The following is a 14,146-nucleotide window of genomic DNA, read 5'->3' as shown; positions in this document are numbered from 1 at the left end:
GAGGACAAATAAAATGTTATTCCAATGTCTACAGCATATATATATATATGCATATATATATGCATATATATATATATATATATATATATATATATATATATATATATATATATATATATATATATATATATATATATATATATGGGTGTGAAAATGTTCAGAGAAACTATTAAATCTCATAGTTTTCCATTTCAGGACATAATAAATAAGAAATATCGGTAACGCTTGGTAGGTTTTTAAATTTAGAGGATGAAAAACATCACATGGCATCACACAGTATGCCTTTTTTTACTGAACAAAAGCCAATAATGCTGAGATAGACAAGCCAAACTAAAGACTGAAAGTAATCATTTTCTTTGAGCTTCGCAGGCCCTGTTTGCTCCTGGTATTAGGATGCGTTTTCGTCGATCCAATAACAAGTTGATAACGCGAAGTACAGGTGCAAATGGGATGTGAAAGATTTTGACCATTTTGACAACTTCCAGAGGTATTTCCAAATGTATCTTGATCGGATTACTCTAATGCTGTGTTCACACCAGAAACAGAATGCGCTAGTAAATCGTGCTATTCGTGGGTAAATAGACGCGTAAACATTTTACTCGATTCATACATCAAATTTACCTCACAATAGATGTGGATTTTTTTTTTTTTTTTTGCGTTCACTGGTTAATAAATGAGACCGGTTCCATTTTTTTTATTTTTTTTTCGTAGTCAGACCTTGTGATGGTTATTTAACACTTCCCGAGCTGTATTTTGATTTATACCACTTATACAAACATTAAGTTAACAATTAAAGAATTTATTTACAAATTAGGGCTGTAAGTGCCATCTTGTAGTCAGACGTGGAAATTCATTAGGCATGTAAACTCTAAAGACTGGTTTATACTTCTGTGTTTAGTGATCGGCGTGACCTACGCCGCATGCCTTACGCATTGTGGTGCATTTATACTTCTGCGCACTGTTTGTGTTGCTCTGCAATAACACTTCTAAAAACGCTAGCTTGCAGCGAGGTTTTTGTTCTTCTCTGTCGAGTTTCTTCGCTGGTGTTTTGTTTTTTCTGAACGCTATCTTAATGAACATGTAGCTCAAACTCGCATATTTTGAGGCAGGAACTGGCGGAAATGCAACAGTTTTAATCAAAGTAAACACTCAGCAAATTTTCTATCTAAAGCTCCTTTATGGGACTTCACACTTGTAAACACTTGCTCCAACGGGTTCGTGCGGCTCTCGGTTCCGCCCACACTCGTTAGCGCTACCAAGCCGACCAATCACAGAGCTTGTGCTAAGCGTCATTGCGGCTTATAGTTAAATTTTTTTACACATATTTCCATTTACATTTTTATCACGCTGCAGGATGTCTTCGCATCTTTGCATTGACTTGTAAATCACTCGCGCTTAACGCTTCATCTGCGACTGGTGTGAACTCAGCATAACAGTGCGTTATAAGTGTACATAGGTCGTGCACTCATTATTGCGGTGCATTGTTGGATTAATTGAGTGCACTTCAGAACAACCAATAGAATTTTCAAAACCCCATTTAAGCACGTTTTAACGATTTCAGATACTGTATTTGATTTCCTGTTTTCTTTTTCAGCTGTTCTCTTGTAGATTTGCTTGTGTGCTTGGGATCATTTTCTTGTTGCATGATCAACAAGCTAAGCTTCAGCTGTCAGGCAGGTATTGTGTTAACACACACCTGAATCAAACTGCTCAAACTTCTGCTGATGATCAGTCTTGCAGTGGCTGACGTATTTTGTAGTTTTGATAATGTTTATTCATCATAATGTTATTCATAGTCTTGATAATGTTTATTCTTCATGAGGTTTTATTTCCTAATTTTTAAGACCTGCCAAAAATCTGATCATTTTTATGTCCTGATATGGGAAATTGTCCTAATTTTGTCACACAACTGTATTTAGATAAAGCAGTTAGCTGGCACTCATAACTCTGCTGAACTGAACGTTATGTAGGTCACTTTAATCAAAGGTTACTCTGCACCATTGCATAAGTAGCTTTGAGTTCAGAAACAATTCAGAAAACTTATCCTGGCTTAATTTTCCCCCTCAGCATCATTCCATACTAGCAAGCACAAAGCTTGAAACACTACTGCACTAATTATTTTGTAATACATGGTTTTGTTTTATGTCTTTAACAACATCAAAAACAACATCACTTTGTTATTTTTCCAGAAAAATCTGGCTCATCTATAATCTTTCCATTTCTATGACCAGAATAAGTGGTGCATATTTTATTATAGCCTCCTTCTACAAATTAATTGACAGAAAGGGGGACAACTACTATTAGAAGAAAAACAACTCTTAGAAATCTCAGTTTGCAGTGTATTTCAAGGAGAATCCTTTACTTTGATCTGAACATGCCTTCATATTTTAAGGAAATGTGTAATACAGGTTAAATGTGTGGATAGAGTTACAGTATCATAGTGATTCCACAATCATAGTCATTCCCTTTTGCGTATATCTAGCACTATAGTTCACTAAGAGCTCTTTGCTAATTTAGCATCTCGACTGACAGGATTCACTTGAATTCATTTTAAAACCATTGAATTGAAAGCTAAAGAGTGTAATTTTATATTTTAACAGGTTTGCTGAAAGCTACATTGGTTGCCTTCCCAAACTCATGCTATAGGTTGAACCAATGTGGCAGTTTCAGGATTTTATAATGTTTTTTTTATTTTTATTATTATTATTATTATTATTATTATGACTATTATTATTATTATTATTATTTAACCAGCAATCATTGACAATTTCTTTTAATACTGAAACAAATATACTTTAGCTTTTAACATGGTTTTAATTTAGAAGTCCATTAGAAATGTTTATATGTATGCTCTGATACTGAATATAGATTTTACAGTTATATGCAGCAAAATCTTAATAATAAAACAAGCTATGAGATCATAATGAAATCATTTTGACATGTTCTTTATTAGACTGAAAAGAGTTATTTATAGGACCATTAGATATATAAAGCTGAGCCATGTTATTTCCGCGGCAAATGCTTTCAAATATAATAACACATTTATTATGGCTTTCAAATATGTTGTCTGAATTCCTCCACTGGTTACATCAACTATTTGTTATTTGAGTTATTCTAACTCAACATAATCTGTATGCTTTCACAAAGAGTCAAGTATCTTTAAGCACTCAAATACTGACCGATGTCGATGACAGAAGCTGCAGTACTCCTAAAGGTGCAGTAGGTGATCTGCCTAAATGCAATCTGTTAGCATAATATATTTAACCCAGTGTCTCCCCTGCTGTCTAAAGCCACGCCTCTTGAAATCACAAACGAAGACAAATTTATAGTAGTTTATAATACTACAATTTTGAAGGAAAAACTGTATTATATCAAGCACGTTTTCAGTTGTGTAGCAAGCAAAACTTAATGTGCAATATTGTGCAATATTTCATGCATGCAAGGATCGCTGTTCTCACTCTCACACGATTTGTGTGTTTTTCAGATAAGACTAATTTTAATGATCCAGGTGCAAATACCAAAGTGCAGGGGGTAAAAGCGTTAAGTCTAAATCCACTTTTGCGAATTTTTTTTTTTTTTTTTTTTTTTTTTTTAATTTCTCGCTGCAGCACATGTTCTAACAAGGTTGAGCTTATTCTCTTAATGGGTTATACTGTAGGTGGGTTTTGAGAATAAACCATTATATGGTATATATTTCGCTGGAAGATTTCAGTGGCTGATAAACTCTAAAATAGTTCTTAAACCAAAAATTACCTGTCTAAAAGAAATACTTCAGCCATGGTGTCATCCTTCCTCCAGCATGCAAAAGTAACTCCAATATTGATTCAGGATTTTCAAAGGTTTTGATTCAGCATTTGCTTTTACTGCTGTCATTCTCTCTGAGTAAGCAAATGTACAAATCTACATTTGTTGACAGGCAGTTTGGGCGACTTATCAGAATTATGGGAATTATTAATCATTACTGTTGGAATGTGAAGACACTTTCAACCAGCACAACAAAAAATGTTTCTGAAAACAATCACCAACTGCACCTTTAACCTGACGTTAGCACAAAAATAACAAACCAAATCAACAAAAACCAATGCAAAGTGTTGCTAAGTTGCTATACCCATACCTAACAGGCAGATATCAGCCTTGTGTTAAAAATATCGAAAGTTTATAACCAAATCCATTATCAAGCTAGAAAACTATACTCCCAGATTTTATTGGGCTAAATAGAATCGCATTCCTGATAGTATAAATATCAAAAATAAACATAGCCACTTTCGATACTTCTTATTAATTATTCTCAAAACAATCCAAGAAAATACAAGAGACTGCAAAACAAAGCAAACGCCAATCAAGGTTTTACTTGAGGAAGAGCTCCCATTTGTTACATGCCAGCTCAAACACGCAACAAATGAAGAAAACCAAAACAAATCGAAGGAAAATACAAAATTAATTTATTTAAAGGTTAGAAAAATACTAAAAAATAAAGTTTTAAGGGCTACCAATGTAACCCATTTGTAAATTAAATGTCTAGCATAACATGTAAAGCTCAAAACAACAACAACAACAGATAAGATGAGATCAAATTCAACAAACATGTAAGATGGAAAAGGAGTGCTTCTTTAATATTACGCCAGCTATAAAAATGGCTTCAATTAGAGTTTGTTAGAAATGTCCTTATACAAAAAGTCTATAAAATGTTACATTTCTATGCAGCAAAAAACTATTTCAGCAATTCAGAGCTAATTCAGAAGCTAACCTCGCGCTTTTGACCATCACAGATCTCACCGTAGATTCCCTGCTATAGCTTTTGTCTTCCACATAAATATGTTTTCTTCCACTATGCTTAATGTTCATACTATTAATATTCTGATCTGCTCTAGCATTGACACCTGTTCTCATCAGCAATGGAAACAAGATCATTCTGTTTGCCATTTGAAAGGTAATTCTATCTCCATATGAACTAAACATTAACTGTATGCTCAACAAACTTTATTCCAGGGCCATAGTTAAAGCATTTTCTGTGCATTTCAACTCTCAGCGTTAATTTTCTGTAATGTTTCTCTGTCTGTTGAGTGCTTATGTTCAGCTTTTTGTGCAACACCACTTTATTGCAGTTATTATTTTAGCCAGCGTTTTACAGCTATGCATCAACATCCTCTGAAGTGAGTTTATGCCTTAAAGTGGAGGTCTCAATGCCATCGTTCAGTGGTAAAAACATTTTTGTACCTCATTTTAAAGATATTTAAAGACTATTTTGTAGTTTAGAGTGTGTGGGAATGTTTGTGAATTTTTTTTAAGTCATTGTTTGTGTATTTAGTCAAAAGCAATTGTATTTAAATGATAAGAGGGAAGCTGTTTTAAATTGTGTGTTGTAAGAGAGTGTGTGAACAAATCAACATCTCAATATTTAGTTTTTGTTTTTTTGTTTTTCATTGGAAGGTGAAAACCAACCCTGCAGGCACGGGACGTCAACCTGACGTCATATTGATGTTGTACCCCAACGTCATGGGGACGTTGGATTTAGTTTGGAAATGAAAATCAGGGTGACGTCAGGTCAAGTCTAATGTTTAACCTAAAATCAACCAAATATCAATGTCTAATCATGCTACACCTTCACGTTGTGTGAACGTTACCTCTATGATATCTCTCAGACGTTGGATTTTGGTCACTTTCCAACACAACCTAAAATCAACCAAATATCAATGTAATTTGACATCATTATTGGACATCAGAATAGCGTTGTTATTAGATGCTGGCTAGACATTGAATTTTGGTCACCTGACGTCATGACCTAAATCTAGCCTAATATTAACGTCCTATGATGTGTGCCTGCTGGGAAGTGTGTACCTGGTTATGATGAATGCATTATGTTAATTACTGTAAACATCTCAAGTGTTGTGCGACTCCTGTGCATCATGTGAAATCTGACTGCTGGTATGTTAGTGTTTCTTCTTTTGAAATATTAAGCCATGAGTTCAACTTTTGTGCAATGAAATACATCTATTTCAAAACTGTAAGCTGTTGCTTTTCGTTCATTTATATTGTCTTTATTGATTTTTAAATGAAAGCAGTCAAAACCGCTTGTTTAAATGATCTGTTTTATAGCATTAGATGTAAAAATATTATAAATCTGTAGCCTTAAATTGACCATGCTTTATGATGTACTGCGGGCTGGAAAATAATAACTACTCGAGTGTGTTAAACTCTCACATATTAAGCTGGCTTTTTTTATTTATTTAATTCCAGGACATTGCTAAACATCTAAAGCCATTAACTGACTCTAGGCTACTGCAACCATATGGGGACTTTGTTTAAAGGCTAGTCGCTCTCTTCACATGCAATTGCGTGTTAGTTTATTACCTGATGGTAGATTCCATCAAAGTCTCAATAAATATCGGTGGATAAAACTCAATATAGAGTTCATTTCTTATGCTAACTTGTTGGCTTATTTGGAAAACACCCCAACCTGTCGTCAACTGAAAGGTTTCCGACCATGGAGCCTTTATTACAGGAGTTCATTCAATTCAATAATTGCTTTATCGGCATGACAAATTTTACAAATGTTTTGCCAAAGCATTTTAAAGTTCACATTTAAAAAGAACATTTGTAAATTTGTTTTTAATTAATATAATAATTAAATGTTAATGTAATTAATAGAGTCACTCGTCTCATTGATTCATTATGATCAGTCATTTATACAGGTGCATCGGCTAATAAATGTGTTAATTAGATATAGAAAAGTTATATTGGATGTATTAAATGCCTTATGTACAAAACTACCGTTTATTAAAAAAAAGTCATATGTATGTTAAATCTTTATAAGCTAGTAATAGAATTTTAATAGCCTAGCCTAACTCTCTGGTTGATTGCGATTTAAAAAATAAGTAAATAAATAAAAAAATCTTGGTTTATCCGATGACTAAGATCAAACGATATAATCTGTGGCAGCGCTGTTATCTTTTCACGTTGACAGCTCATCATGCTTATGCTGTAACAGAGTGTTCACTGAAATCTTAAAGCCTTAATGTCCTAAATCTCACAAACAATATAAAATTGTAGGCCTTAAAGTCTTAAAATGACTGAAATATTGTGTTGTTGGTCTTAAATCTTTTTTAAACAGGCCTTAATGTTCCTTTGTTCATGTACTTCTACCCAATTTGGCCAACATGTATACAATCACCAACAATCCATCTCAATAAAACTTGAAACGTTGGATTTAAGAATGTAGTTTTTATCTCCATTTACCATAATAGTTTCATTATTTTCCTTTCAATAAGATTGGTTTAAAAGTTCTCAGAGTATTTACTGCTGAGGACACCGACCTGGCCAGATTGTTGTGCATAGATTTATTTAATTATAGTTTTTTTTTTTTTTTTTTTTACAGTTTTCTTTTTTTTTTATTTTCAAGAAAAGTTACGTTAATAAGGGTATGTACACAACTAGAGCTTGCTTGTTTTTACACAATATTTAAAATATTTAGCTCAGAATTAACAAAAATATTAAATTATTATTTTATTATTAAATGTATTCAATTATAAAAAGAAAAGTTTGATTGGGCAAATAAAAAATCTTTTACAACTGAGACATTCAAAAACTCCTTAGCGTTTTGCCCTGTATGAGTTTTAAATTTTATGCATAATAGTCTAAAAAATGCCTTTAAAAGTCTTAAATATAACTTGTGAATCCTGCAGAAACCCTGTTATAAGGTTTTAAATTATTTAACAAACGTAAATGCACACAGGCCGATTTAAAATTACTTAATTCTAATGTTATGATATATTATTAATTATTTTTGCGTAAAATAAATTATGAAAGCAAGTTTAAAATGCTATATTTTGTAAGATAATCGAGTTCAACCACAACAACTAAAGATATTTGTTATTTTGAGCAATATTAATTTAATAAAAAAGAGAAAAAATCTATAAAACTACAATAGTTTAATGTATAGTTTTGAAGAGATGTCACCTTTTAATTTTACTCCGACCCATGTTTAACCCATAAGAGATAGAGTTATATAACTAACCCCAAATGTTGTTTATTTGCTTGTTTATTTATTTATTTATTTATTTATTTATTTATTTATTTATTTATTTAAGGGACTTTAATTTTGAAGCTTTGTTTTGGGGGGCATTCCCACAATCGTCACATCTTGCCCACCCAACTATTAGTGTGTCTGAAGTCCGAAAGTCGCACGAGGACAGAACAAGTTTGTAAAATGATATAGTTGGATTGCATATGCGGCAATAATAATGCTCTGCACAGATAGCGGCGTTATATGAAATCAATGATATGCGCGTTTCTTCCGCCAGGCGTTTCATTTATGGCACCTTGTCTGCAAGCTGTCAAACAGTTACAAGGTACGTTTAGACCACAGAGAGAGAGAGAGACCTTTGTCACAATGTCATGACTGAGAACCACTTATATACTATATACTGTGTTTGCATACGACGCAATAAGACGATGTTTAAACCATCTCAATCCAGAAACAGTGCTGTGCAAATATGAGAATTAAAATGCATCTGTGTACGTTCATTGTGCTGTTTCTTCAGCTTCTATTCTGGACTGCTGGTAAGTTGCTTTTCTTTTGATAAACTATCTATAAGATAGGGACTATATGTGATGCAAAATCTGTGTGTGGCAATAGCAGCAATGTCTCTGTTCGCTCCTCAAGCGCGGTCTTGTGCCAGACACTGTGGAGAGAAGTTGAACACATGCTCCTGTCACGCTACATGTGAATCTCTGAAGGACTGCTGTGCTGATTATAGACACTTTTGCCTTGACATTGAGCCTCACTCCGGGTCTTTGCTGGGAGGCACAGACTTTAAAATCCTTAATGCTACATTTGAACCGAACATTACCCTCACTTGCAGGTAAGAGCGTCTTCTGTGAAGTGTGCAAAGCAGCTGCTCAAAACATTCAGACATTTCTAACCAGGGTGCGAATTACAGGGGCGCTTGACCCCCCCACCCCCATGCAGGTTTAGCCATTTAATAATAGGATAATAATAGCTTTCTTCAATAAAGCTTACTTAAATATTAATGATTCAAAATGTTTAATATAAATATACATTTGACCACCCCCCCCCCCCCCCCCCCCCCCCCATAACGGTTCATACCAATGCATTCCATCGCGTCAATCAACGGTGGAAATATCATTCAAGTCTAAATCTGGCGGTTCTAGAGCACCGATAGACATCTTAAGCATTCACAGGACACTCTTTTTCTAAAATAGGTGTTTATATCTGCATGTAGTTTTAAAAAATAGACAATTTAGACACATTTGTATAGTTTGATTTACATTAACCTCTGAAATAGTCTCTAAATATCCCTCAAAACAATGGAAACATACATTTTATTAATAAATCCGATGTAATTTAAATACATTCATAAATTTGATTCACCGAAGCATGTATTGCCAAACTACTATTGGAAAACTTGACTCAATCGTCAATGTAATTTGCACACTGGTTCTAACAGCTCCTTGAAAGTACTGTTTACTTCTGCTCTCACATAATCACATCCAAAATAAAAGTTTTTTTTTGACATAATGTGTGTGTAATTTATATATTTAATGTGTATATGTGATATATAAGTACATGTATAAGTTTTCTATAGAATGCTTTACATTTTTATCTTTGTGCATATACATTAGTCAGTAGTGAAGCTAAATCTGGATCTTATCTAACAAAACAACTTGATAATAATGGTTCTAAAATTAGTAGCCCAAATTTATGTTAGGGGAAAATATTAAATAACATTTTCAACAAAAGCAAAAGTTTTGTCAATGTTGTAGTTTGTAATTTGTTTTTGCAATATTTTGCATGATTTTAAATGCATTATCTTTCCATTTCTAAAAATGTTCTGTGATTATAATATTATTTTAATAAAGATATCTGTTTAATAAAAATGTTTTTTTATTTAAATGCAGCCATATATATTACCCATATTCACTGAGAAATGGATAAAATATTCATTTTCAAAATGGGGTGTACTCGTATATGCCGAGCACTGTGTATATATACAAAGTAAATATACATAGACACACTTAAATGATGTCAAAACAAACTTTTATTTTGCATGTGATTATTCACGATTGATTTTTGCCCAGCACAAGTTCTAATGTGAAGCACAAAAAGCTCAATTTCAATGGTCAAATCTTGGACATGCAGATAATTTAACATGCAGATAATAAACATACAAGCTTTAATAAATTAAAGTGAGTAGTTCATTTCATTTTTATTAAATGCCATAAAGCTTCTAAGCTCTTTTATTTGTTTTTTATGTATCTATTTTTAGTCTTTTCTTAATAATATAAAATCCATATTAAAATGATACCTTTAAAATGCTATTTTGCTATTTATTAGTGATATGAAGTGTGTTTTATAGTATCCCCTATCTGTGCATTACAAATATTATGTTACATAATATTATAATAATATTAATATGTGTTCATTATTTTAATATGCATGTATTTTTTGTATGATTTTCCTAAGATAAATACATTAAATAGTATCTTAAAAGTATATTATTTTGTTTAATTATTAATTTGAAGTGTTTTTATAGTATTGCCTATCTCTGTTACAAATATATTAAATAATATTATAATGGTATTTAGCATGTGTTTATTGTTTTTAATTGTTTTATGTGTGTATTTTCAGTCTTCTTTTTCCTAATTATATAAAAAGATAAATACGTTAAATAGTGTACTTTGAAGATGTTATTTTAGTTTTTATTAATAATATGTGTCCCAGTATTGGGTTAGGGCTAAAAGAAAATCTTCTGAGTAAAACCTATGCTGGAATAGTTGTCGGTTCATTCCGCTGTGGTGACCCCTGAAAAATAAGGGACTTATATGAAGGAAAATGATTGAATAAATAATATGAAGTGTTTTTTTTTTAGTATTCCCTATCTTTGTTACAGATATTATGTTAAATATTACAATGATATTTAGTGTATTTATTATTTTATTTCTTTTTATGTATGTATTTTTAGTCTCTCCCTCCACCCCCCACCCCCCTGGTAATATAAAACATTTAAATACATAAGATGGTATGCTTTGAAGAAACTATTTTAATTTTATTGATAATTTAAAGTGCTTTTTACATATACCCATTTCTGCGTGTTATAAATAACAAGTTGATTATATTATTATAACATTTATGCTAGAATTATTAATGCTAGAATAACTACAAAAAAAAACAAAAAAAACACAACAAATTGGGCTGTTGTGGTTTGATTTCTTTTTTCTTTTTTTTTTTTGTAGTTATTTTGGCCATCAAGTTAAAGTTAATGAAAATGACGAGGACTGTATTTCCTTTAACAGTTAGCTGGTTTTACCTTTTTGTACTTAGCTATAATAAACCTATTATACATATTTTTTGCATGGAAAGGTCATGATTTCTATTGTTAAATTTACGTATGTTATATTATATATTGCAAAATAATGCTGCACTGTAACCAGTCACAATTCATCTGAAGTTTTTCCAAAATATTGCAAGTGTTCGTGTTTTGATTCCTCTGAATTCCCGAAGGACAAAGACGGAGTTAAAAATGTTTATTTGTACAGCTAGTGGTTTTGGTGAAGGCTGAGTGAGATAAGATGGTCTTGTTCTCATGCCCTTGGCAGCTTAGGATGGCCTTTTTTTTTGTTTTCCTGAATAAAAGCACATGGAAAATAATATAGACATAACTGGGTTAATTAGGTTAACTAGGCATGATAGGATAATTTTGCAAGTTATTGTATAACGATGGTTTGTTCTGTAGACCATCGAAAAAAATATAACTTAAAGGGGTTAATAATTTTGACCTTAAAATGGCTTCTGAAAAATTTGAAACTGCTTTTATTCTGGCCAAAATAAAACAAATAAGACTTTCTTTAGGAGAAAAAATATTATCAGACATACTGTGAAAATTCCCCTGCTCTGTTAAACATCATTTGGGAAATATATATAAAAAAACAAGAATTGTGGGGGGCTAAAAATTCTGACTTCAACTGTAATTATATTTAATTATATATATGTAGATATCCATATATATATATATATATATATATATATATATATATATATATATATATATATATATATATATATATATATATAAATATCCATAAAATAACATATAGACCATTTCAATGTGGAGACGTCGTTGGCGTCATTGCTTGTTGTTAAACCATTTCATAACCATAACAAGAGGACATCAATCATATCTTAACATAAGCAGTCATAACATTATTTATTAATATGTGGACCTTTTTGAATTTCCTGAAGTTTTTTTTTAAGTCAAAAATGTAATACAGGAAAAACAATAGGACCGTTATTATTTACATCCCTCAAAATAGTCTATAACATAAAAATAAAATAAATACTTGCAACATGACAAACCCAGACAATATATTCGATTAAACTATTAAAAATTAAATTTTACACTGCATACAACACACTAAAAAATTCACTTTGTTTAAACATCATCAGTTATGAAAGCACAGATTAATATCCCATAATGCAATTCAAAAGCGTAAATACACAAAAAAAAAATGGAAATTGTTTTATTTGTTGTTGTGTTTTTTAAAATCATTATTGCTTTACAAAATTCACTTCGATAATTTACTCTGTTGAAGATGGATTGTGTGAGGACTTTAATGAGATGTGATGAGTTATGAGTGTTGTGTTGGACAGGTTCAGCTCAGAGATCTTGACGGAGGGTTATGTGGACGAGAGCGGTGCGGGTCACTGTATTTCTCCTCTGCTCTATGAGTCCGGATGGATCCCGTTTGAAGTGTCCACTGATGGGCTGAATTATGACCGATCGGGGAAGTGGCTCTCAGGTGAGATGTGAAGTTTATGGAAATGCCAATCAAAAGTCACTCACTCACTTCTTTTCTAATAAACCCACCCGTGATATCAACACACCATCACTAATGTCATTTAGTGCCTCTAATACAGGGGTGTCCAAACTCTGTCCTGGAGGGCCGGTGTCCTGAAGAGTTTAGCTCCAACCCTAATCAAACACAACTGAACCAGCTAATCAAGCCCTTTCTAGGTATACTAGGCTGCGCCCGAAACGCATACTTTCATACTATACAGTACACTAAAATCAGTATGTGAGCCGAGTAGTATGTCCGATTACATAGAAGTCGAAAATCAGTATGCGAGAAGTACCTGGATGACTTGCTACTTCGGTCGAGACTCTGAAGTGTGCATCCCATGCACGCTACGCTATCCCATGATGCCCTGCGAGAGAATTCATGAATGGGAGTGAATTGACGCAACTGACGCAGGTAGGTCATGTGACCATGACAAAATGGCCGATGTAGTATGTCCGAATTCCATTCATATTTTTCACATTCATACTGTATAGAACATACTTTTCTGATGGCTGATTAGTATGTTTAAATTCAAATGCAGTACCTACTGAGTAGTAGGTGGTTTCGGACGCAGCCCTCGAAACTTCCTGGCAGGTGTGTTGAAGCAAGTTGGAGCTAAACTGTGCAGGACACTGGTTCTCCGGGACCGAGTTTGGGCTTTCTCTAATACCTGTGCGGCATCCATAAATTGCCCTTGACTTTGACTAAAACTGGTTAACCCTGTGTTAAAGGCATTGGCTAGCAACATATCAGTAGACTTGCTGGTGCTAATAGGTGATAAAAGAATAGTTCACCTAAAATTGAAAATTCTGTCGTAATTTACTCATCCTTCTCTTGTTCCAAACCAGTTTGGTTTTCTTGTTTTCTGTTAAAGGATGCTTTCACACCTGTGAATCGATTCAGCTGTTCCGAAACGGGGATTAAAATTGTTACAATGTTGCTCTTTGCTCTTGGAGCGGTTCGCTTTCACACGGCAAAGTTTCTAAACGGATCAAATAAGCTAAAACAAGTCACGTGCGAGTAAACTCTCCTCACATTGGTCAGTTTCACGGTTTATTTTGCAGAGTCCCACTCAGCTGTCAGGGGCATGGTAGCCAATCAATGGTGTTTGACAGGGTGCGCGCGACGTGTCTGAAGAGCGAGAACGGATGCGGTGGGGAGGGGTGAGAAGGGAGCGCGATGTATTTGAAGACCGGGAGGGAGACGCGCGATTTCCGGGAGATCATCACTCGTTTGCGGGCACCCGGGAGTCTCTGTGCATTTGCTGGAGACTAACGAAACTTCCGGGAGA

General features: G+C 33.3%; 1 protein-coding gene across 3 annotated transcripts in view; it reads left to right on the top strand.

The window, feature by feature from the left end:
• Positions 1-8,154: 8,154 nt before the first annotated feature.
• susd2 (sushi domain containing 2) overlaps positions 8,155-14,146 on the top strand; it is a 77,167-nt gene continuing 71,175 nt past the window's right edge. For 2 of the 3 annotated variants that reach the window (XM_073951997.1, XM_073951995.1), the window contains exons 1-3: positions 8,155-8,559; positions 8,663-8,861; positions 12,668-12,816. In XM_073951997.1, the coding sequence (XP_073808098.1) occupies positions 8,493-8,559; positions 8,663-8,861; positions 12,668-12,816 (415 nt within the window). In that variant the 5' untranslated portion in view covers positions 8,155-8,492. The remainder of the gene's footprint in view (positions 8,560-8,662; positions 8,862-12,667; positions 12,817-14,146) is intronic. The other variant, XM_073951996.1, reaches the window with a different exon arrangement.

The sequence above is a fragment of the Danio rerio genome, chromosome 5 (genome assembly GCF_049306965.1).
Source record: "Danio rerio strain Tuebingen ecotype United States chromosome 5, GRCz12tu, whole genome shotgun sequence".
Lineage (NCBI taxonomy): Eukaryota > Metazoa > Chordata > Actinopteri > Cypriniformes > Danionidae > Danio > Danio rerio.
Note: the sequence above shows the minus strand (reverse complement) of the source record. Positions and strands in the feature narration are given on the sequence as shown.